At 36.3% G+C, this 22,815-nt stretch overlaps 1 protein-coding gene across 6 annotated transcripts in view; it reads right to left on the bottom strand.

Annotated features, from left to right (window-relative positions):
- UBR5 (ubiquitin protein ligase E3 component n-recognin 5) overlaps positions 1–22,815 on the bottom strand; it is a 133,864-nt gene that overhangs the window by 37,199 nt on the left and 73,850 nt on the right. For 4 of the 6 annotated variants that reach the window (XM_043484024.1, XM_043484026.1, XM_043484027.1 and 1 more), the window contains exons 14-25: positions 19,259–19,446; positions 16,963–17,072; positions 15,848–15,960; positions 14,400–14,543; positions 14,196–14,307; positions 13,838–13,992; positions 13,385–13,582; positions 8,842–9,052; positions 7,747–7,873; positions 3,661–3,812; positions 3,145–3,240; positions 2,649–2,772 (exon numbers count right to left, since the gene is read on the bottom strand). In XM_043484024.1, coding sequence (XP_043339959.1) covers positions 2,649–2,772; positions 3,145–3,240; positions 3,661–3,812; positions 7,747–7,873; positions 8,842–9,052; positions 13,385–13,582; positions 13,838–13,992; positions 14,196–14,307; positions 14,400–14,543; positions 15,848–15,960; positions 16,963–17,072; positions 19,259–19,446 — 1,730 coding nt within the window. The remainder of the gene's footprint in view (positions 1–2,648; positions 2,773–3,144; positions 3,241–3,660; positions 3,813–7,746; positions 7,874–8,841; positions 9,053–13,384; positions 13,583–13,837; positions 13,993–14,195; positions 14,308–14,399; positions 14,544–15,847; positions 15,961–16,962; positions 17,073–19,258; positions 19,447–22,815) is intronic. The other 2 variants (XM_043484029.1, XM_043484025.1) reach the window with 2 other exon arrangements.

Genomic DNA, 22,815 nt, shown 5'->3' with positions numbered 1-22,815 from the left:
CAATCTACCGATTTAATGCAATCTCTATCAAAATAAACATGAAATTTTTCATAAAATAATAAAACAAAACCACGAAAGACCCCAAACAGTCAAAGCAATCTTGAGGTGGAAAAAAAAAAACCCACAAAGCTGGATGCATTATGTCCCCTGATTTCAAACAGTACTAACAAAGCTACAGTAATCAAATGGTATGGTACTGGCACAAAAACAGACACATTCTGTCAACTGAACAGAATAGAGGGCCCAGAAATGAACCCACACTTACATGGTCAATTAATCCACGACAAAAGAGGAAAGAACATACAAAAGACAGTCTTTTCAATAAACAGTACTGAGAAAACTGGACAGCTAACAGCAAAAGAATCAAACTGGCCTACTTTCTCAGAACATACAATAAACTCAAAAAGGATTAAAAACTTAAATGTATGACCTGAACTCATAAAACTCCTAAAAGAAAAAAGAAAATAAAAGCAATATGCTCTTTGACATTGGTCTTCTTTTTTTTTTTTTTTTTTGGCTCTGTCTCTTCAGGAAGGGAAACAAAAGCACAATCAAATAAGACTACATCAAACTAAAAAGCTCTTGCATACCAAAGAAAATCATCAACAAAAGGAAAAGGCTGCCTACTGAACGGGAGAAGACGTGTGCACATGGCATATCCAATAAGGGGTTAATATCCAAACTATGATACAACATCAAAAAAACCAATCTGGTTAAAAACTAGGCAGGAGACCTGAACAGACATTATTCCAAAGGAGATATACAACAGATGTCCAAGAGACCCATGAAAAGATGTTCAATATCACTAGACATCAGGGAAATGCAAATCAAAACCAAACCATATTAAGATATTACCTCACACCTGTCAGAATTGCTATTTCCAAAAAGACAACCAATAATAAGTGCTGGCAAGGATGTGGAGAAAAGGGAAGCCTTGTGCAGAACAGACTCACAAATACAGAAAACAAACTGGTGGTTGCCAGAGGGGAGGGGGTTAGAGGAATGAATGAAACAGGTGAGGGAGACTGAGGTACAAACTTTCAGTTACAAAATAAACAAGTCATGAGGATCTAATGTACAGCATAGGGAACTATAATCAATTATAGTGTGATAACTTTTTGTAGTGAGAAATGGTAACTAAACTTATGATCATTCTGTAATGTGAAAAAAATATGAAATCAGTATGTTGTATACCTGAAACAAATATAATTTTAGGTCAATTCTACTTCACTAAGGAAAAAAAAAAAACAAAACTGAGTCACCTCCATGGTAAATAATATACCACATAGGAAATTGTGTTAGCAACTCTAGAAAATTCTCCTATATTTGTAGTATAAAAAAAGCAAAAAAGGGCCAGTCTGATAAATCTCTATACTTCTCACCTAAATATCAGGCAAAAGAACACCACCTCTCCTAATACCAGCTTATTAATACATCAGTTTATTAATCTGGTGTTTTCCAGATATACATTTTCTTAGATAAAGAAGGAAAAAGTCAACCATTGTGAGGGTACTAAAATAAAGGACTAGCAAAACAGAAATTAATTGTAGAAATACAAGATGGATTAATAACAAAGAGAAAGGGAATAAGAACATAACAATAACTTTTCAGACAACAGCATGAGAAAATCATACAAAGATAATATACTTAAAAATGACATAAATGCAACAAAATGACAAGTGAAATAAAAGCAGAAAGATATGTGTGTGTGTGTATATATATATATAAAATTTTTATCTATGCCTCAAACACAAATTAGTAAGATGCTTCTGTAGTAATAACTATATTTACAATCCAAAGACTTATTTTACTAATGGGGCAGCCTTCATTAATCATAATTTCATAAATGTGGTCATTTTCATCCTAAGAATAGTAAGGCTTAAACAGGAAAACTCCCTTGCCCTCCAACATAAAAAAAACTCAAAACATCTTCTTGTACTTAAGTAGGAAAGAAAGGTGCCATAAGGGTCATAACTGGGAATTTCAGTTCTGTAATAAAGACACAGACCAGGTCTGGAATTCCAGCTATGCCACTCACTAGGTTTTGGGATCCTGCACAAGTTAATTACCTCTAAGCCCATTGCTGCAAATTATCTACTCCAGACAGTTATATCTAGAATAAGAGAATTAATGCAAGTAGAATTTGGTACAGATTAATAACTATTATATAACTATTATGAGTCTGTAAAGGAAGATAAACAATCATACTAAAAGTAGAGATGTAACCTATTAATGGTCAATGAGCATTTACAACAGAATATTTATCAAGAAAGTCATACTTCTAGTGTAAAGCTTGGGGAAGAATCTGTATAATTTTTAAAGTTCTCCAGGTGACAGTGATATAACTAACTTATGGATTCAACATTTGTGGGTAACTATACCGTGATCTTTTTAACAAACAAATACACACTCTGATCAAGCTAACATATAAAGATACACCCTATATTCATTTAGTTTATCTGTATTATATTCAGAAGGCTTTTTTTCACTAAAGGGAAGTTAGTAACAGAGAATACAATGCTAGATTGTGATAAATTACCTTAAATTCAATGAAGATAATTGTTGTTCCATATACTGCAAGAAGACTGACCTAACAGTAAAAGGAGTTAAGCTAAATCTTTATATCAAAAGTATATTAAACTTCTTACTTGGCAGAGAGCAGTTCTCGAAGATAGGGCTGCAGAACAACACTATCACATAACAATTTTAATATAAAATGAGCATTGGCCTTTCGATCCTTGGATTCTACTACAGCCGGCTCTGTGGAAGGACCTGTAATTAAGCACATCCATTTGGTAACAAAACAAAAGTATACAAAATAAGAGTGAAAGACTATTCTAGAATAACATACCAAGGATCTTTCAAATAAACCACCAGAAAAACATTCTGGTATTAGTAACAAGTTAGTAACTTCATGACAGAAAATTAAACACATTAACACGTTTTACAAATCTCAACTGATGAAATGCATGCACATACACACCATAACTTCACTGACATATGGAAGGTAAGTCAGAGAATTAGACATATTTTAAGCCAAGAAAAGTCTCCTTGAGATAAAGTGTAGATCTCTAGAAATCTATATACAAAGTGTGTATTTTATCTTCCAAATACACAGGTGGATAAAATAGTAGAGATTCTCACCTGGAATGGTGGAGGTGCTTGGTCCTTGACCGGTGCCAGTCGCTGCTGTGGTAAGAGATCCCACAGCAGGGGCCAGGATAAAATCAATGTCACCATCTTTCAGTAAACAGAACAGCAGGATGTACATCATTATAGGAAACATATCCCTACCATGTTCATTTAACTGGCCTTAAGGCTTTTCTCTGCAAGCCAAAGGTCAAATCGGACAGAGGTTTAAGTGGAAACTTTTTTCCCAAACTATAAGAGGATCAACCCACTAGACAAATTATTGACTTAATATAATACTAATTGGTTTATCAGTATAGAAATATGTATTTCAGTAGAAGAGGGCTATCTAACAAGACTTTCTAGAATTTTAAGTTTTAACTTACAAACACCTTAAACCAAATCTTCATAGACTAGTTATAATACTCATTATGCCAATTTTTAACTATTTTAGATTTCTAAATACCCCACTGAAATGTCTTTCATGACGTTATCTTTTTGTTTAACACTAAACAAAATAACATGTCTTACCAGGATCCATTGCAGGAGGGTCAGGAACCCAACTAGGGGGAGCTATGGGGGGTGAAACTGGATCTTGGTGGTCACTGGATGAAGCTCCAGCTTCATGTCTACCCAAACCAGCTGCTCTCAATGAACGTCTCATCATTTCCCGTAATCTCAAACTAGAAGAACATGGACAAAACCAGAGCTCACTACTATGTCTAAATGTAACAATAAGGTGCACAGAACTTCTCATCTGAGATCAAAGTTTGTTCTACAAGCAAATACTCCAGGCAGGAAAGTGACACAAATGCCCATTCTGGAATCACGAAATAAGTCAGCAGGGATAGAAATTCAACTGGGGGATCCCAGAACCGAGTTCAGCGCTTAAAACCACTGTATTAAGCTCCCACACAAACTTAAGCACAGGGAACAAAAGTTGCAGTGAAGTAAAATTAGAAATAATCTTTTATACAGTTAAGATAAACAAACAGCTGAACATTAAAACAAAAAAAATTCTGTCCCCTGTTTATCACCAGTAAGAATTAAGTTTAATATAGACATTAACAAAACATATGTATTAGCACAAAACCAATATTGTTAGCCCACTAAATCCCTTTTCTGTGATCTCAAAAGCAAGTGAACTAATATCCACACAGTAAGTAGTTTTCAAACAAAGACCAATTTAGATTTATTTTTTTATACAAAAAAGTTTTTTTAACAATACAACTTTGTCCCAAGGAAATTAAAGAATAAAATCGGAGCTTATAAAATACGTTATTAGACTATTTTCTGGGCATGGATATGTTTTTCTTTCTGCTATACAGAAAAAAATATGGCACAGGTGTGCACATCACTAAAAAATAATCACAAACACAAGACTTCATTAGGGGAACTAGTGAACTACCTGGACAAAAATCTGTACCTCTGAATAAAAGCTTACAAAGGCTACAAAATTAATACATTAAGAACTAGCAGCAATTGAGAGAGCGCATAAGGCAAATCCCTTCACTCGGCCACGATTTTAGAGCTTTTAAATGAATAAAAAGTAAGAATTCAGTTTTAAGGGCCAGGCCACACATCAGGGACTTCTTTCTCCTAGGCAGATTTAATCCCAAAGACATGACATTTCTGATGTGAAAAACCTAACATCTTACCACGTACACATTTTATGTCTGCAAATAAGTAATTCAGAGTAATTTGTATTAATGCTTGAATTTAATCCGAGGGTAAATGTGTTTCTCCAGACCAATACACTTTCAGTTTCATAAAGAAAAAAAATTTTTAAAGCATTTACCAAAATTTCTTTTAGAAGCTACCTTCAGGAACATACCTACTTTAAAAGGCTTGTGTATGATAATATATCTTTCATTAGAGTAACTTTTTTGGAAGATTCTCCAAAGTAAATTTTAATGTCTAAAAAATATGTTAGTCATTATAGTATGCACTATTAAAAAATAGCTACAGTTAATTCTTTTATGGTAACATGTTTTCTCTCTCCCAATTTAGAAATCTGAGTCCAAGAGCTCTTATAATACGGAGGGGAGCAGGGAACAGTGACTTATTTCAGTCAAGTTCACTTCCCTGTCCAAGACATCACCCACAGAGCATGGCAGTGCTACCAAAAGAGCACATGCCCGGGTGACTGTTCACACTATGATGCTCTGACACAATTTTAATTAAGCTCAACACAGACATTCAGTATCCTAATGTGTCTTACTCAAAACACAGAGAGAGAGAGTCAGCAATAATTGGGAAGCAGTGCAAATCACCTGAAAATAAATGCATGTTTTGGGCTTATCAAGAAGAATGCTTACACCAGGGTCACAAACGCAATGCCTACTGGGCCTAGAAAGTAACATAAATTGAGGAAAGGACAGTTAGGTGTAAGAAGTAGGGGGTCATGGCAAACTAGAAGTGTGCATGCTCATCTAAAGGCATTCAAATGTTAAAGAAAAAAAAAATTTTTAACATTGCACAGGCCAAACAAAACATATGGGCTATTTTCCAATCTCTAGCTTAGAGCAGATTAAGAATAAGTATGAAGATAAATTGAGACCATAGTCTCATGTTGAACTTGCAAACTCCCAACTCTGTTGTTGTGATGTAGTCAATTCAATATTAAATGAGGGGTCATTCCTTGTCATTTAAAAAAATTGTCCTTAACCTCTTTTCTTCATTAGGTCTTGGGAATATTTTTAAATACAATGCCCAGCTCCTCTTACAGATTCTTTCAAAACAAAAAAAACAAAAAACAAAAAAAAAAGAAAATTATTCTTCAAGATGTTGTACACAATTCATGAAGATTCACCTGTATCCTCAGTGGCTGAGGACAATACTGAGGAGATACCACCTTGGCTGCTAAGATTCAGAGTTTTGACATTTCTTCGTATAGGCTTGCCTGGAGTCATCGTATTTTCTGACAATATGGAAGAATTCAAGGATGATGTAATTTCCTCTTTGTAAGCACGTTATATCCATGCTACAGAAGCCTTAGAATCCAGTCATGTTCAAACATACCACTGTGACAAAAAAGCGAAGGTCATGTGTCTTCCAGATTAATAATCTCTAGAGTACATACACCTGCAATCAGATGCATCAATCAAGCCTTCCACTAAATCTGCCCTTTGAACTCAGGCACTATTCAGTCACATAACAAAACTTCTCAGTCAAATCATCATCTGAAGGCATTTAACAGTACTCCATTCAATATTGAAACTGCATCGGTTTTGAGCTTACAGCTCATGAATCCCAGCCTGCATACTCATCAAGGGGCATCGCCTAGAAAATCCATTGTAGGCTAGAGGAGGGTTTCACTTCAATGAAGCAGAGTCTGTGGACTTCCTACTGCCCGGCGTGGATAATAAGACTCCTGTGCTTTCATCTGTTCAACCGGCAGCCCTGAGTTTGAACTGGTTAAGAGCACTGCAGTGAAATCTTCGGCAAATGCCTCAAAGGAGCTTACTCTGCAAATTATTTCTGTGAGCAACACATCACCCACTCTTGAAGCTCCTTTTAGTCTTTGCCTTCAAAATAATCCTTACATGAAAAAAAGATGGCAGCACTGGTATTGGACCAACCATATCAGAGTCCAACTTGATTTCAACCTGTATTTTCCCTGAGGAAATGAAATACCTGAAATAATTCAGACACTAATTTCTTCATGAAGAATTTAAGTCGCTTTCCATTTTAGACCAAACACTTTGTCTGCCTAGTGCAGTCCTGAATAAATAAGCTGGTGATAATTTCCGTTTTGCATAGTCTATATAATGTTTCTGTACGGTTTTAAATTATAATTTGGTCATCCATAAATAGTTTTTGACAAATCTCACCTCAGAATGTTTTTGAACCTGGGAAGCTCTCAGGTTGGAACCAATTTTAGAAGAATCATTTTTAAAAGGGAGAGTTGAATATAGAACAGCAAATAGGCAAAGAGAGTCTTCATTTTAAGTTGACTTTACAACATGAGCACAGTAAGCAGTGCTTCGACATTAATGATTTGTGAAGCATCCAAGAATTCTGGGTCTCATGTCTAATATAAATGTGCTTTTTCTCTTCAGGAAAAACAAGAAACTCCTATATCCTGAATTCTTTATAGTCTTCATCTATTCAAACATCTAGTAATTTTTAATGTGTTGTAAGTTTTGTCCATCCCAGAACTCTGAAAGCCTGAAATTTTTAAATACTGAACATTCATAATATACACCAGCTTTTCTTTTCTTCCCAGATCATTAGTACATCTGAGAGACTGAACTAAGTAAACAATCTGAAAATAAAAGATTGAGGTTCTTTCAATTATCATATTATTTGTTCTCCAACTAAAGAAAATAACTTCCTAGGAAAAAAGAATGATGAAAAATTTAAAACACATTCAAAGAATCAAGTTTAAACTACTTGTCTAAATTACCTCAAATTTTTGAAAGATCCTAGGTCCTACTGTTCTATACCTAAATACGAGATACTGTCAAATATTTTTCCCAGACTGATACTGAAAGGAACAAAAAACAAAACAAAAGGACCCACCAATTCATGCATATGAGAGATAACAGATACATTTCTTTCTGTACTTGGATTACATTTCCATCAACTGAACCTCCCTGGTAAAAATCACATTACCTTCGGCTACTTGATGATCCAGCCCGATTACCTGGGCCATTACTTGAAACAACTGATATTGCATTTGCAATGGCCTCAACAGCAGAAAGTCTTTCTGCAAATGTGTTTCTTTCAGAGCGCTCTGCTTCTGAAACATAATAGAAAAAATTAGGATCACTTTAAACTTCAAAAATTAACTAAGAGATTAAGTATGTACAAGCCATTAAATGCTAACTTCTGTTTCAGTGTTCTAATTCACACACTAGGGATAACAGTTTTAATTTTGCCTCCTCAGAGGAATAAACACTTAAGCTAGATTGAACTATGACTTTTAACATGAATTATTTCCTTATTCTGCCTTACTTTTCAACCCCGAAAGATAAAAAGTATTATTCACAAGTAGGCTGAAATGTAGCTCACACTACCAAGGAAGAAAAGGCTGACATATCAGTACCTCAGTCTTAGTTTATACACTACTTATCCTTTAGTCAGACAATGATAATGAATAAAATATCAGAAACTTGCAAACCACTATTCAAAGATTTAGCTACCAGAATGTCATCAGGAGAATTCAAAATAAGGAAAACCATTATGAATTACACAATTGCACTTCAGGTTTTCAGCTTCCTCCCTTTAATCAGCCAATTAAAAACCTTATGGTAAAAAGAAAAGTTTATTTACTTTTCCAAAAACATCTAATAATTCACTATTTTCTCCTCTACATTCTAAAAATTGGGATAAAAGTTGCCTCCATATAATTTGACTTAACTTGCCAAGTAAGTCCCATGGTAATAAAAGTCACCTACAATTATAAAACTAGTAAAGCTCTTAAGGATTCTACATACATAGTTTGTATTAAACAAAAAGAGAATTTAAGACAACAGAAACACACTGATGAAAAATTTACTTACTCATGTTATCTACTCATCCTATCAAAAGAACAGGCCTTTTTACCTTTTGAGAATGTTACCTTCTGAAACTCCAAGATTTTACAAAGTCAAGTGATAATACATAGACAAATTCTTTACAGTGATTTTCCTTTCTTCCAGTAATTTTTGTATTTTCAAAATTGCCCAAAATTCCTTTTAAAGATCATGCTATAGTTCTTAATCTCACCCTCTTCTTCTTTAGTTTCCTTATTGCTGGTTGGAAAGCAAACGGACACACAAGCATGCAGAATATTTCGATTTCCATCACATCTGTGGCTGATGAACGTCTGCAGCACCTGTAAGTTCTGCTCTAAAACCACCGCCTGCTCAAGATTCATAAGATACTGCCGACAGGCCTCGTAGTCACAGCGCAGGATGTGCTGCATCAGGGTTTGTTTCTGTGCTCAGACAAATTAGGAAAAAAACGTCAACGCATTTGCATACCACAATACATGTGTCAAAAATTTCACGTGGCCGACACAATAATAAAATCAGCTCTGCGGGAAGTAGAGACAATTTAAGGTGACCTGGCAAAAGAAGCTGAACTTAACTTAAAGATATCCTTAAGCAGAGACAACAATTGACAGTAATGAAGAGTGATCTACAAAGGATCAATAAATATCTTCAGCTTCTGCAACTAACTCAACTCAGTAACTGCAGCAGGAAATTAGTCAGATACACAATGTGCAAATGATGAATGGGAGGGGCTGGACTGGACCTACACATCATAGTTTGTGTGCGTGCTGTTGCTTCAGTCAGGTATGATTCTGTGCGACTCTATGGACTGTAGCCCGCCAGGCTCCTCTGTCCATGGGATTCTCCAGGCAAGAATTACGGGAGTGCGTTGCCGTTTTTCTCTTCGAGGGCCTCTTCCCAACCCAGGGACTGAACTCGTATCTCTTAAGACTCCTGCATTGGCAGGTGAGTTCTTGACCACTAGCGCCACCTGGGAAGTCCCACTAGTTTACAGAACCCTTATTTACGTCATATACAACTAGCAAACTAGAACCCTATTGATACTGTTGGCCGATTAAGCACAGGGTATACATTTCACTCCAAGCTTATTCTCACCCTCCTGTGCTCGCTAAGGTTACATCACACTATGAAAGCGAAAACCTTTACCTCCCCAGAAATCACGACAGACGCACTTTCCCAAAGGTGACAGCTAAATACACACTTCATTGTCAAAGACAAGGTAGTAATGATAAACTGTTTATGGATCATACCATTTTCTGAGAAACAGCATGCTAGGGACCGAGTATTTGCTCCCTCCCAATTCATGCTGAAGCCTAATAATCCCCAAGATAATGGTATCTGGGGGTAGTGCCTTTGGACAGTGATTAGGTCATGAGGGTGGAGCCTTCATGAAGGTGATCACTGATCTTAAAGGGACCTGAAGAGACCAGAGATCCCCCCCTCGCACTGACTGTGTGAGAACACACGGCCATCCATGAACCAGGAAAGAACACATCAGACCCCAAATCTGCCCGTGCTTTGATCTTGAACTTTACACCTTCCTGAACTATGAAAAGCAAATTTCAGCTGTTTAAGTCACTCTGACCTTAGCAGCCTAAACAAACTAAGATACAGCATTAATATATCAAGGAGCTGAAATGCATTTTTTTCAGAATGTAAACTATAGTTATAGGACACTTAATGGACTGAATGTGAAGCATTAGTTAAGGAAAACAAGAAAATTTGTTTAACTAAAATTAGGAACTGGAGGAAAGCAGGTGGGAAAAAAATATATGGAAATACAAAGGAAAGAAAAGAGATGCTTTTGAACTTGCCACTTCTTTACAAACTACCAAAAAAGCTGTTTTCAGTATGTGACACATGTGAGACAGGCCATTTGGACTGTGGAACTAACTATGGCTCTGAAGTGACCCCATAAATTACAAACTCCAGTTCAAGAACATGAGGTGGGCCACACAGGACTAATTTTGTCAAAATCTAGTGGCAGATATGCATTATAATCAATACATTGAGAGAATATGTCAAAATCTCTCCGAAGAATAAAAAGCACAGTACATTTTGAAATAACTAAAATTAAGATATTTTGCTGCACATGGCTGTGATATTGAATGTTTTCAAACAAATCAGTCGTCTGGTTAGAAGCAGCTACTCTAGAGGAGCTCTCATCTCCAACCTGCTAGACCACACAGGGGCCATTATGCTGACAGTATCAATATCACACTTACTATGTCTGAGCAAGACAGTTTATACTGCATCACTATATGCTGTCACTTATTCTTATAACAAAAGGCAGCATGTGTGCATGCTCAGTCCTGTCTGACTCTTTTATGAATCCATGGACTATAACCTGCCAGGCTCCTCTGTCCATGGGATTTTCCAGGCAAGAATACTGGCGTGGGATGCCATTTCCTCCTCCATTTCCCTCTCAACTCGGGGATAAAACCCAAGTCTCCTGTGTTTCCTGCACTGGCACGTGGGTTCTTTACCTGAGTTACCTGGGAAGTCCAACAAAAGGCAGAGAGTTTGGCAAAAATTTCTTGCATGTCTACTGTGCATCTAGTCCTGGTAAATGAGCTACAAAGATAAATGATGACATACTTCATCCCTACCCCTAGGATGATGGCATGTTTTATCTTTACCATTAAGATGCTGACAAAGTCCAGGGTTCATAGAATTATTAGGCCTACAGAAGCACTTGATATAGTATAAAATGAATGGAGGAAGCTGGCTGAAAAAAAAAAGGTAACATAAACCACGTAATAAATGGTGACTAACACTGAATGCAGAGCAACAAATTTTAAACATCCTCTGCAATGAACTGGAGAGACCATGCATAGCCCCCTAAAAGGAACAGAATAATGTTTTGTGATGGCCCAATGTTACCAGGTCTTCTAACTTTTAAAGAGCAACTAAAAATCTGAATTTTAAATATAAATCCTGTGACTTGGAATGCTGGCAACAAATCAAGAATTTTTAAATGATGTGAAGGCTCACTGGCCTACAGCATCACATGATATACTTGAACAATACATCCCACTTGACACATGCTCTTGGCTTAGCTTCCAAGACAACACTCATTCTAGTTTTCCTCCAAGTCCTTCTCAGTCCCTTTATACAGATTCCTCTTTACCTCTTGGCATTTCAATGCTGAGACTATTCCAGTGGTTCAGTCCTTAGGTTTGTCCTTCTCCAAGTCTTTAGTAATCTCACGCAGTTTAATTCCTTTAAATATCACAGATATCCTGACGGCTCCTAAGTACACTTCTCTAGTTTGGTCCTCTCTCTCCTGGTCTTCCAACTTTCACGCCCAACTCTCTCTTCACTAACTCCTCTTAGATACCTAATACGAATCTTAGAGACTTCTGTGGTGGTCCAGTGGATAAGAATCTGCACATTCCATCCTGATTGGGAAACTAAGATTCCACATACTGTGGGGCAACTAAGCCCGAGCTCCACAACTAGAGAAAGCTTGTGTGCCACAACAAAGACCCAGTGCAGTCAAAAACAAAAGAACCTTAAACAAACTTGATGTTACCCTCCTGAACCTGCTTCATTCATCCTTAGTGTCCTCATCTCGATAAATGGCAACATCATTCTTTAAAACCATTCTCCCTCTTACTTCCTCTAAATGACACCCTGTAATTAGCCATAAGTAAATCCTGTTGGATCTACTTTAAAACATTTCTAGGATATCTAGAGTCTAGTCACTCATCATTCCACTTCCTGGGCCAAGCACCTTCCACCTAACTAGGCTCCTTACTTCCAACCTATCCCCCTTGTATTCTCAGCGTGTCAGCAGTGATATTTTGCAAATGTTAGGCAAATCAGGTCAATCTCTGCTCAAATTGCTCCAATAACTTCCATCAGTGTTGCCTCCACATCTAACAAAAACATCTCAACCACAGTGTGTTCAAAACTAAACTCATCTTCTCACCTTATAACCCATTTGTTTATCCTATTTCTCATCTCCCCATCAAAATCACCTAAATCAAAGCTTTAATAACCCCTTCCTTTCATTTACTGCTGCCATCCTGTCAGAGCTTTAAAGCTTCCACTTCCTTAAGATCTCTTAAGTCCATCCCCTCCTCATTTCCAAGGGTTCAAGTTCACTTTGTTTCTCACATGAATAATGACATAGCTTTTTTATCTGGTCTCTAAACTTCTGCTACTTCTCCATCCACTGCTCATCTTCTTTTTAAAAAAAAAAAAAAAAGAAGAAATACAGCAGCTTAAAACCCTCTCCTCCTAGCTTTCAGGGAAAGTTCAGGTCCCGTAGATTAACACACAAGGCACCCCAATCCCTTTCCCTGCCCTATCAGTTGCCACTCATAGATCCATATGAGCCCTATCTTCTAGTTTTAAATAATCAAAAGAATGTATAAGTTCTCCCAACATATTACTAAGATTCACAAAGGCTGCTCTTCATGCCTGGGATAACACCTCCTACCTTTATCCTGTGTCTAGGAAACACCTACCTGACTATTTAAGTATATGTCCGGGCAACACCTCCTCAGAGAAGCCTCTACCGTCACAGTCTAACTTAACCCCTCCCTTTTGTGCTTCTACACCTTTGCCCATGCCTTACCCAACACTTGTATCACACTGTAACCAATGGTATATTCCTCTCTCTTGTCCTAATACACTCTTAGCTCCTACAGGGAAGGGGCGACAAATAATCTATTTAAAACTGTTTCCCTAGACTCCAGCAGGGTCTTCTCAATTGAAATGCCAAGTAGTTTAAAAAACCAGATTACCTCTACAGCCATGATAATAATAGCAGCTTTCTTTTTGATTGTTGAATTGGCAGGAAGATTTATTAAAGAATGTACACCCATTCCAAGACTACTAATAGGTGGAAGATCAAGCCAATCGGGATCCCTTATTCCTCCCATGCAATCTTTGGCCATTGGGTAGATAGTACCATTTCCATCTCGAAGAATAATAGGAGACTCCTATAACAGAGAGGAAAATAATAAAGTTTGGCTCCCAATCAAATACATGTCTGACTTTTACAAGAGGTGTGTTTATTTTCAAATTACATTTTACATATGCTTATAACAGTGACCAAACAGAAACTTATTAAAAATGTGCTGAATATTCTAAATTCTTCAACAGTTTAATAACAAGCAAACTAGAACCAAACTCAGCTTCACAAAAAAGCTGATGTTGTCATATACATTTTCAAAAGCAAAAATAAGCCTCTATACCTGTCCAGCAGTGAAAATGGCTACATTCCTCTCGTTCTGACCAAGGAAAGCAATGCTGCTTGTAGGGAAATTATTCTCCTGTTCGGCTTTTCCTGTGGCAAGATCAAAGATACAGTACCGTACCCAATTTCCAGTCTTCAAAACAGCATGCACACCTTCAGAAATACAGATGTTTAAAAAAAAATTATTACACATCTTTAGTAAATGGCAAGTACCCACCAAATTATATATCTCCAGTCACATTTCAAATACAGACACATTTCATTCCACACTATTACACTTTATCCTATCCCCACTTACTGCACAAGCACTGACAGAATAGATAGTGCGCCAGCTGGAAAAGTTACAAAATCTTTACCTTTGGAATCCACATTCACTGCTAATATTTCTGTCTTCTCAGGTATACAAAGCTTCTTAGGAGTCCTTTGGAAGCAGTCGGGAACTTTTGGTGTTCCACCAGTTTTGACAACCTGCGTGACACAAAAACGAATTTTACTCTCAAATCTGTAATGCTCAGGGTCCTAACATTCAACTGCTGAGTGGGTGACTCCTCCATACTTACCTGCAGTTCATCAATTCTAAGTAACCTACAATCCTGCAGGAGAGAAGAAGGGTCAGCATCTGAACCAGAGCTGCTCTGACAGTTGGTATTGCTGGATGTTCCTGGAAATTTTACAGCAACATAGGCTCCATCCACTTTTAGCACCTAGAATACAGGTAGATATGATAAAAATGTTAACACTAACTCATATGAAATCAATATGCAACTTATATTCATTGAGAAAATTTAACACTGAAGGCATTAAATTCCTTATATTTCTTCAATGATCATCAAGTTATAAAATTAATCTGAACACACTCACCAAATTTATTGCTGATGTCTAAATCCAAGACATATTTTCTGTAGGAAAACTGACCCACACAGCCAGTGATTAGTGTGTGGATGTTTAGCAATCAAGTATAATCCACAAATTCCTTCTACCCTCCCTCGTTATTAGAACCCCACTGTGCAAAAGAACTTCTGTGATGACGGTCTAACACTCTACACCCATGCTGTCCAACATGACAGCCATTAGCCAGAAGTGGCTACTGAGCACATGGAGCTGATGTGGCTGGAAACTGACTTTTTAAATTTTACTGATTTTAGTAAGTCTAATTTGCTACATATATCTGGCCAATAGCTACCATAATGGACAAAGTAAGAGCGAGCAATGCACAAAAAGCTGAGCACAGCACCTGAATTCAGAATACCTGAGTCCCACTTCTGTTACTTACTACTTTTAAGCCAGTGGGATCTTCTTAGGGGAAAAAAAAGGTTCCCATAAACTAGAGTTCTATTTGAAAAACCAAATGGAATAGTACATGAGAAAAGCCTTTGTAAATGGCAGGACATAAGTTATCGGTCCTTTAAGTATAAAGGAAAGACCATCACATTTAAGAAAGTAAAAAGCCATCAGGAAAAGATTTACATTGCAGATATTCTATAGCTATCATCCCATTTTGTATTAAGAATGTGTGAAGACAAAGATGAAGTTAATAACATTCCAGCTGATGAACTCTATCCACTTGGTTTCTCCGAGACCAAGACCCTCTCTAGGAAGAACACAAGAGAAAGTGGAAGCTTAAAGATAGTAGTAAGATTTATAAATGTTATGAAAGATCAACTCCATAAAAACGCTGTATTATCAGTCCCAAAGAATAGACTGTACCAAAAAATGTTATCTATATTCAATTTTTCTGTAAATCTAAAATTATTTCAAAATAATGTTTTTTTAAAAAGCAGCCTATCACCATTAATGCTCAAGGACAGGTAGCAGCATCATCGGTCCATCTGTCAGGGACAAAGGAGACAGGTGCATCAGGTGGGAGGATGGGGCCAGAGAGATGAGAGGTGACAGTCAAGGCAGCCTGGAGGAAAGGGCTGATGAGCACTCACCAACCATAAACTCCTTGATAATCGATACCACTAGAGTTCACTTACTAATTAATTCTTAGATATTCTGAACAAACCTTGCCCACAGGAACATTCTTAACATCTTCCACAAAAACGACTTCCCGAAGAGACCACTGCTCTTCGTTCACCTTTTCCTCCTCTTTGGGGGCGGGGGTGGACCGTCGTCGTTCTTAGACAACAACAAAATGGTAAGTACCAAAAAGAAAATGTGAAAGAGACTTTATAGATTTTATCTAAATATATGAAAAAATATCATTTGTAAAGGGATACATATTTGAGATATCTAACATATTTCACAAACTACTGCCTTCTGAATTGAGGTTTCGTGACTAACTTTCACTTAGATGAACTCATGGTAAAAAAAAAAAAAATTCATTTTTTATGAATTCATTCATTAATGCTTAACAATATTAACACATAGTAAACAACTGCAAAAAATTTAAAAACTTAAAGCTTGTTTTGGACCCTCAAAATTAGGGCTATGGGACCAAGTTTTAAAAAAGGAAGATATGTTGGGCTGTCCTTAAAATTAACACAAGACTATTAAAATGACTAGTAACTTTCAATTTCAAGTATGAAGCAACCACAAGTAAAAAATACATTTATTTTGGAAAGCTTAAAAAAAAAAACACAACTTCTTTATATCCAAGGTGCAGTAGCAAACCTCGGTTTATAAATTCTACAAATTCTGGGCAAAAGTTGTGACCAGGCCATAACCAATTTACAATAACAGTCTCAACAAAGATAGGCAGATATTCTAGAGAGTGGCCATTATTTCCTTCTATTACTGCAGTGCATTTTATATACTGTGGAAAATTATAACTCTCAAAAATAAGAATAGTCAACACTATAACTATTGTTTTTACATTTAAATAAGACCACTAGACTTTCCTAGTGGTCCAGTGGTTAGGACTCTGCGCTTCCACTGCAGAGGGCACAGGTTTGATTCCTGGTCAGTGAACGAAGATCCTGCAAGCCCCATAAGCCTTGTAGTTCAGTAAATAAACAAATATTTTAAAAAATCAAACTAGTAGGAGCACAATTTAAACTAAAAGATTTATACTAAAAATAGTCTGAGCTGTCTCCAATCAGAAACACAAACCGAACACAGCTACACAGCTGTGTGCCTGGCACCCTATTTTGACCAATGTACACTACACATAAAACTTACTATATGGCATCGATGCACTGCTGGCAATGGAAGATGCATCACTGCATGTAGATGCTGGAGATGGTGGGGGACCCATTTCTGTTTTCACTGGTTCCTGCTTACTTTCAGGCCTGCAGTTAGAAACAACATTCTCTTTATAATTAGGAAAATAAAACATCAGGAACTTATCAAATGGCTTATATAATAAGACTCAAGTTTATTCTCAAAAGGGAATGAAATAGTAAAAACTTGTACAAACTGCATTATTCTTTAGAATGCAAGGTACTAAAAAAGATACACAGTGCACATCTCAAATTTTAAATAATGTTTTAAAGCAGGAAAGAAATACACTATGTGAAGCTATCAACAACTTGGAACAATGATTCAGATAAGCCTTATCTAGGAATAACAAAAGAAGCTACACTCAATTTGTCTACATAGCTTTATCATAAGCCTCTCGGGCAAACAAGTTTCACACTTTACTGAACCCTGACTTGCATACAGCAGTTTAACTGAAAAGATGATAAAGGCAAATAAATAAAAAGTCCTCCAGATCATTAATTTCCTAGAGTTCAAAAGAAAAACTCTACTTGCAATGGTTTATAAAAGTTTGCTAACCACCAGATAGTTCAATAATAACCACCTGCTGTAACTGAAATGGAAAACTATAGTATTAATAAACTATCCCTCTTCCTTCAGTTATTTCATTAATGCTATACTTGAGAAGATAACTATAGCAACTACAGATGATAAAAAAATAAAACGTTTTTATTCATTAAATGGCAGAAGTAAATTTTTTCAAAGAAAAGTCATGTATTACTCAAAAATTTGTCATATACAGATCATTCTGGTATATATTATAATCAGGGCCATCATCTTAATCCTCTCATCTCCTATTATTCCCGTCAGGAATTTCACCTGAGTTTAGAAAATAGTCCAGAGAAAAACAGCGTTATGTTCACAAGCATCTTAGCAATGTGCTCCGTACAAGCATACATGAATACTCATGGCTGCTCTGCAAATCTTGTGATGGTGGAAACCAGCCAGTACTGACTCATCACTAGCACGCTTAAAGTCAACACATTTCCATGACTAGAAGAGTCTATCGACATGAAAATTATTACCGTCTTAACATTTAATTTCACTTTAGCTCTTTTACTAAGTATATTAATATAGATGGCAAATTTCAAGGAAGATTCTGAAAATCTTAATAACAAAATGTAAATACAACCTATTTTAATCTCATTTTATGCATATCAAAAAGATTTCAAATACCCTTTACAAGGTTTCATAAATGCTGCTTTTAAGATTAAAAAAAGAATCAATATAAGCAGAGAGAAAGTCTATAAATCTATTTTTAAAAACAAGATAAGAGTCTAAAGCACAAAGTAAAAAACTTTAATTAGGCATGAATTACAAAAGAATATTTTTAAACTTAGCAATAATCCTTGTACAATCATTATATTCATTTGAACTAAAAAGTTACAGAAATGTAAAACCCTGTATGTATAGTCCCAATCATTTCTTTTCAATTGCTTGTATACATTTAGAAAAAGAGTACATCAAAATATTTAAAATGTTTTCTGCAATGTGATATTATATTACTTTTCCATATTTCTATAATGTTCATGTATTTTTATAAAATTAAGAAAAAAGCTATTTTGAAACTTTATTAAAGCTCAAGTACCAAACAGCCAAATTATCACACACAGTATTTTTAAAGATGAGTAGATGCTTCTAAAAGTACAGGTGTTAAGATCTGTACATGGCTCCCAAATAGTAAGCTAGCTCCAGAATGTAGGTTTTATACAATTCAGTGCTATTTCTGTTCACATTATCCCCCACCCCAAAGTTCACAAAAATCCTTTATAGAATTTCCCTCCCCAGTACATTAACCTATAAAACCCTTCCAGTGATCAAGATGCAGGCAAGATGTTAGGTAGAAATTAAGATGATTACACACGAAGAGAGTAGGAAAAAGTCAGCCTAAGACAGTAAGGCTGAACACATTGTCACTGCTCTATACCACCTTCAAAGGATACACTCTAATGATCAAACAAAGACATCAAGAGAGAACTCTACATTGGCCCTTCTGGCCACTAAACATTAAGAATAACTGTAATATACAAATATTAACAAAACTGCAAGTAATACATTTTACCAGTTCCTGTCAAAACTCGTGGGGATCTTAACAAGACCCCCACATGTTAACACTTTTCTAAGTTACCATACACCTCTCTTAAGTCTCCCTTGATTATCTTCCTTCACATACAAAGCAAACTAGAAAAATCAAGATTAGTTAAGACACAGTACTTACTTATTAGCTTCAGTAGTTTTGCTAGCTTTGTCCATGCTTTTCAAGCTCTCAGGAGATCTAAGTTGAAATCTACAGCTATCATTCATATTCCAAACCGACTCCATTAAGACACCAACTTTAGGAATCCCAGCACTAATTGAAAACGCAACTGCTCCAGCATGATAGAGAGGATTATTTCTTAAGCATACCTAGCAAACAAAAGAAAAATCACCATCAGAATGACATAATTCTTAAACAAACTAGAAGAGTTATGTGTTCCCAAAATCAAAGAGCAGGAATAATTTTAGCACACTTGCTAAAAACAAACTAAAATACCCTGATACTGAGAAAGAGTGAAGGGCAGGAGGAGAGGATAAAATGGCTGGATGGCATCACTGACTCGATGGACAAGAGTTTGAGCAAGCTCCGGGAGTGGTCATGGACAGGGAAGCCTGGCATGCTGCAGTCCATGGGGTCACAAAGAATCATACACGACTGAGGGACTGAACTGAACTGAAATTTCATGCAGCAAATACCCTGACCATTCTGCATAAGTACATAGAAGAGAAACATTAGAGAAGAAACTACAAAGGTTATTAAAAGTAAAATGTAAACAAAACAATTAATTTTTTGGTTTCTTATAATTTGAAATTATTTTCTCCCTTAATTCATGATGCTATATATAGGCTCCATAAACTTCACCTCTACAGGTATTTGTTACCCTCAGAAGATTGTTTTCTATAAGCTAGAATTTGAACTATATAATGTAAGTTTTCTCTTACATTAAAAAAAAACAGAATATGTAGACATTAGTGTTAGAAGTTAACTGAGTTCAAGAGTGAAAAACCTATAAATTCTTATTGCCAGGGAGTACCCCCCCAGGTCATACTCTAAAACCAGTAACTCGTAAGGTGGCCCTGCCAAATGCACCAACAAAAGCTACTACTGTGATATGAACATTGTTTCTGGAAATCTCTTTTGATTTCTAAAGTAGCCCAAAACTTACTGACATTCTGTTCAGTCATTCAATAACTAATGATTACCTTATACTTGACTGTGGCATATATAAAGATTTTGGGGCGGGAGTTATAATTAAATAGAAGTCATACAGAAGAAGGTAGCACACAGGAGTATAGGAACTGGAAATACTGACAAAGAGTAAAAGTTCTATCGTTAAATACAGTTCTGTGGCATAGAATGAATAGTTAAGAGACAACTTCTTGAAAGGGTATGCTTAACTTGACTTAAAAGAGAGGTTGCATCCATAAATTTTCAAAAAATGCCAGTGAAAGCTTAAGTCCTGAAAGAGGATCAATAAGAAGGCTATAATTATAAAAGAAATATGGCAAACTATATTAGAGAATAAGTTATTAATATCTTAGAATAAAAATAAATGCACCTTAAAGACAAGGAGGTATATATCCAGTACATAACAGACACGCAAGGAATATTTGCTAAACAAACTACTCTCAACAGTTACGATCTGTGAATGCAGGTGCTGCTGCAAACTCTTTCTTAGAAGTGAAGCTGCTCAGTCGTGTCCGACTCTTTGCGACCCTTTGCACAGTAGCCTATCAGGCTCCTCCGTCCATGGGATTTTCCAGGCAAAAGTACTGGGGTGGGTTGCCATTTCCTTCTCCAGTGGATCTTCCCAACCCAGGGATTGAACCCAGGTCTCCCGCGTTGCAGGCAGATGCTTTACCTTCTGAGCCACCAGGGAAGCCGATCAACAATTCTTTCTGATGCTAACATATGAATGCTTCCCCATTCTGTGGCCATGGCTGCCTTAATCCTCCTGCTTCCTACACTTCAAAACAGAACCTTAACTCTGCACTGAAGTATTGGAATATGCTGCTCTTTTCCAGCAATTTAATGCCAAGCTATTTTGCTTAAAGCTTTCCTTCAGTGCACATTTAAAGGATTTTTTCTTCCCTCCCTGTCTATAGTAATGTCATCCTATATGCTAATAAGGCATCTGCTAGGATATCCGGCTAATACGTGAGTTGAATAAATAAGGAATTTTGGAAACATAAGAGATCAGTATGTGAACTGAATAAGTAAAGTTTAGCCACTGGAAGTGAGAGATCTGTCTGAAGCAACTGACATAAATAATTAAGACAAAACAACAAATAACCAAAATAATGCGTCATCACTAAAAACTTCCTAGCTGCAAGGCTACAAAGGAGCCAGAACAAGACAACCACGAATAGGACAAAAAAAGAAAATGAAGCCCCAAACAAATATTAACAAATACATTATTAAACTGAATTTTAGACAAAACAGCTAAACTAGTAATTACTTTGTAAGAAACAGGTAATGTAAATGATACCATCTTATAGTGAAAAAGCTGAATTAAAAAAAAATGTTAGATGAGGGAATTAGTGCCATGTCATGCAACAAAAGAGATTTAAGTCCTTAAACACTCATTGCAGCACTTGCTATAATAATATAAACATCAACTTTTATCCTAAAGGTAAATTCCTATAAGAATCTAATGAATCAGAAGTATAACAGTAGTTCTTAAACTTTTTCAGTCTCAAGACTATCTTACCCCATTAAATATTACCAAGGACCCCAAAATGTTTCATTTATATGGGTTATAGTTGGTATTTAACATGTAATTAAAATTGATAACTTTAAGTATTTACTTAAAATTTAAAAACCCTATGTTAACATGCATAATTTATTTAAAAAAAAAAACTACAATTTTTTAAAAATCAGCCAAGAAAAGTAGCATTGTTTACATTTTTGTAGATCTCAATGTCTAATTTAATGTAAGACAGTTGGAGTCCCAGGTATGCTTTTTGCATTCAATTTGCCATAATATGTTACTTTAGCTAAAGTATATAAAGACAACTCAGCCTTAACAAAGATAGGTAACTGGAAAAAGAAGGACTCTATAGATCCCCTGAAAGAGCTGAGAAGACAGCAGGAGTCCCTGGATCACACTTTGAGAACCACTGGGATACTAGAAAATCACCTTCCATCAAATACATATGAGCCTAAAAGTGAGGTAGAAATTGTTAGGCAGTGTAGGACTCTGAGACCTTGTTTTCAATAAACATCTCCCTCCATTAGCCTAAAGCTATACCCTTTGTCCCCAATTCCTGGAATGTATCCTTGGTCTGGGTTCCCAGGTAGTGTCAGTGGTAAAGAACCTGGCTGCAATGCAGGAGACATAACGGAGGTGCAATCAATCCCTGGGTTGGGAAGATTTCCTAGAAGAGCAAACGGCAACCCACTCCAGTATTCTTGCCTGGAGAATCCCATGTACAGAGGAGTCTGGTGGGCTACCAGAGGGTCACAAAGAGTCAGACACAACTGAGAGATTTAGCAGTTAGCACTACGTCTTTGACTGATAAATTATCAGCACTCAGATCCAGGGAACAGCAGTAATTAACTTCTGTTTCATATGCTGAGGAAAAAACAACTGGGGATCATTAATCTTAAACCCACACATTTGGTCTATTATAAAATGGCCAGTGGGCATGAAGAAGGGTGGTGACTTAATTCGAGGATCAAGAGAAGCCATAAAGATGCTAAGTTAAGCATCTGGACCTTTAAATTGATTGGTTAAA

The sequence above is a fragment of the Cervus canadensis genome, chromosome 12 (genome assembly GCF_019320065.1).
Source record: "Cervus canadensis isolate Bull #8, Minnesota chromosome 12, ASM1932006v1, whole genome shotgun sequence".
Classification (NCBI taxonomy): domain Eukaryota; kingdom Metazoa; phylum Chordata; class Mammalia; order Artiodactyla; family Cervidae; genus Cervus; species Cervus canadensis.
This window is presented reverse-complemented; position numbering and strand designations above follow the sequence as displayed.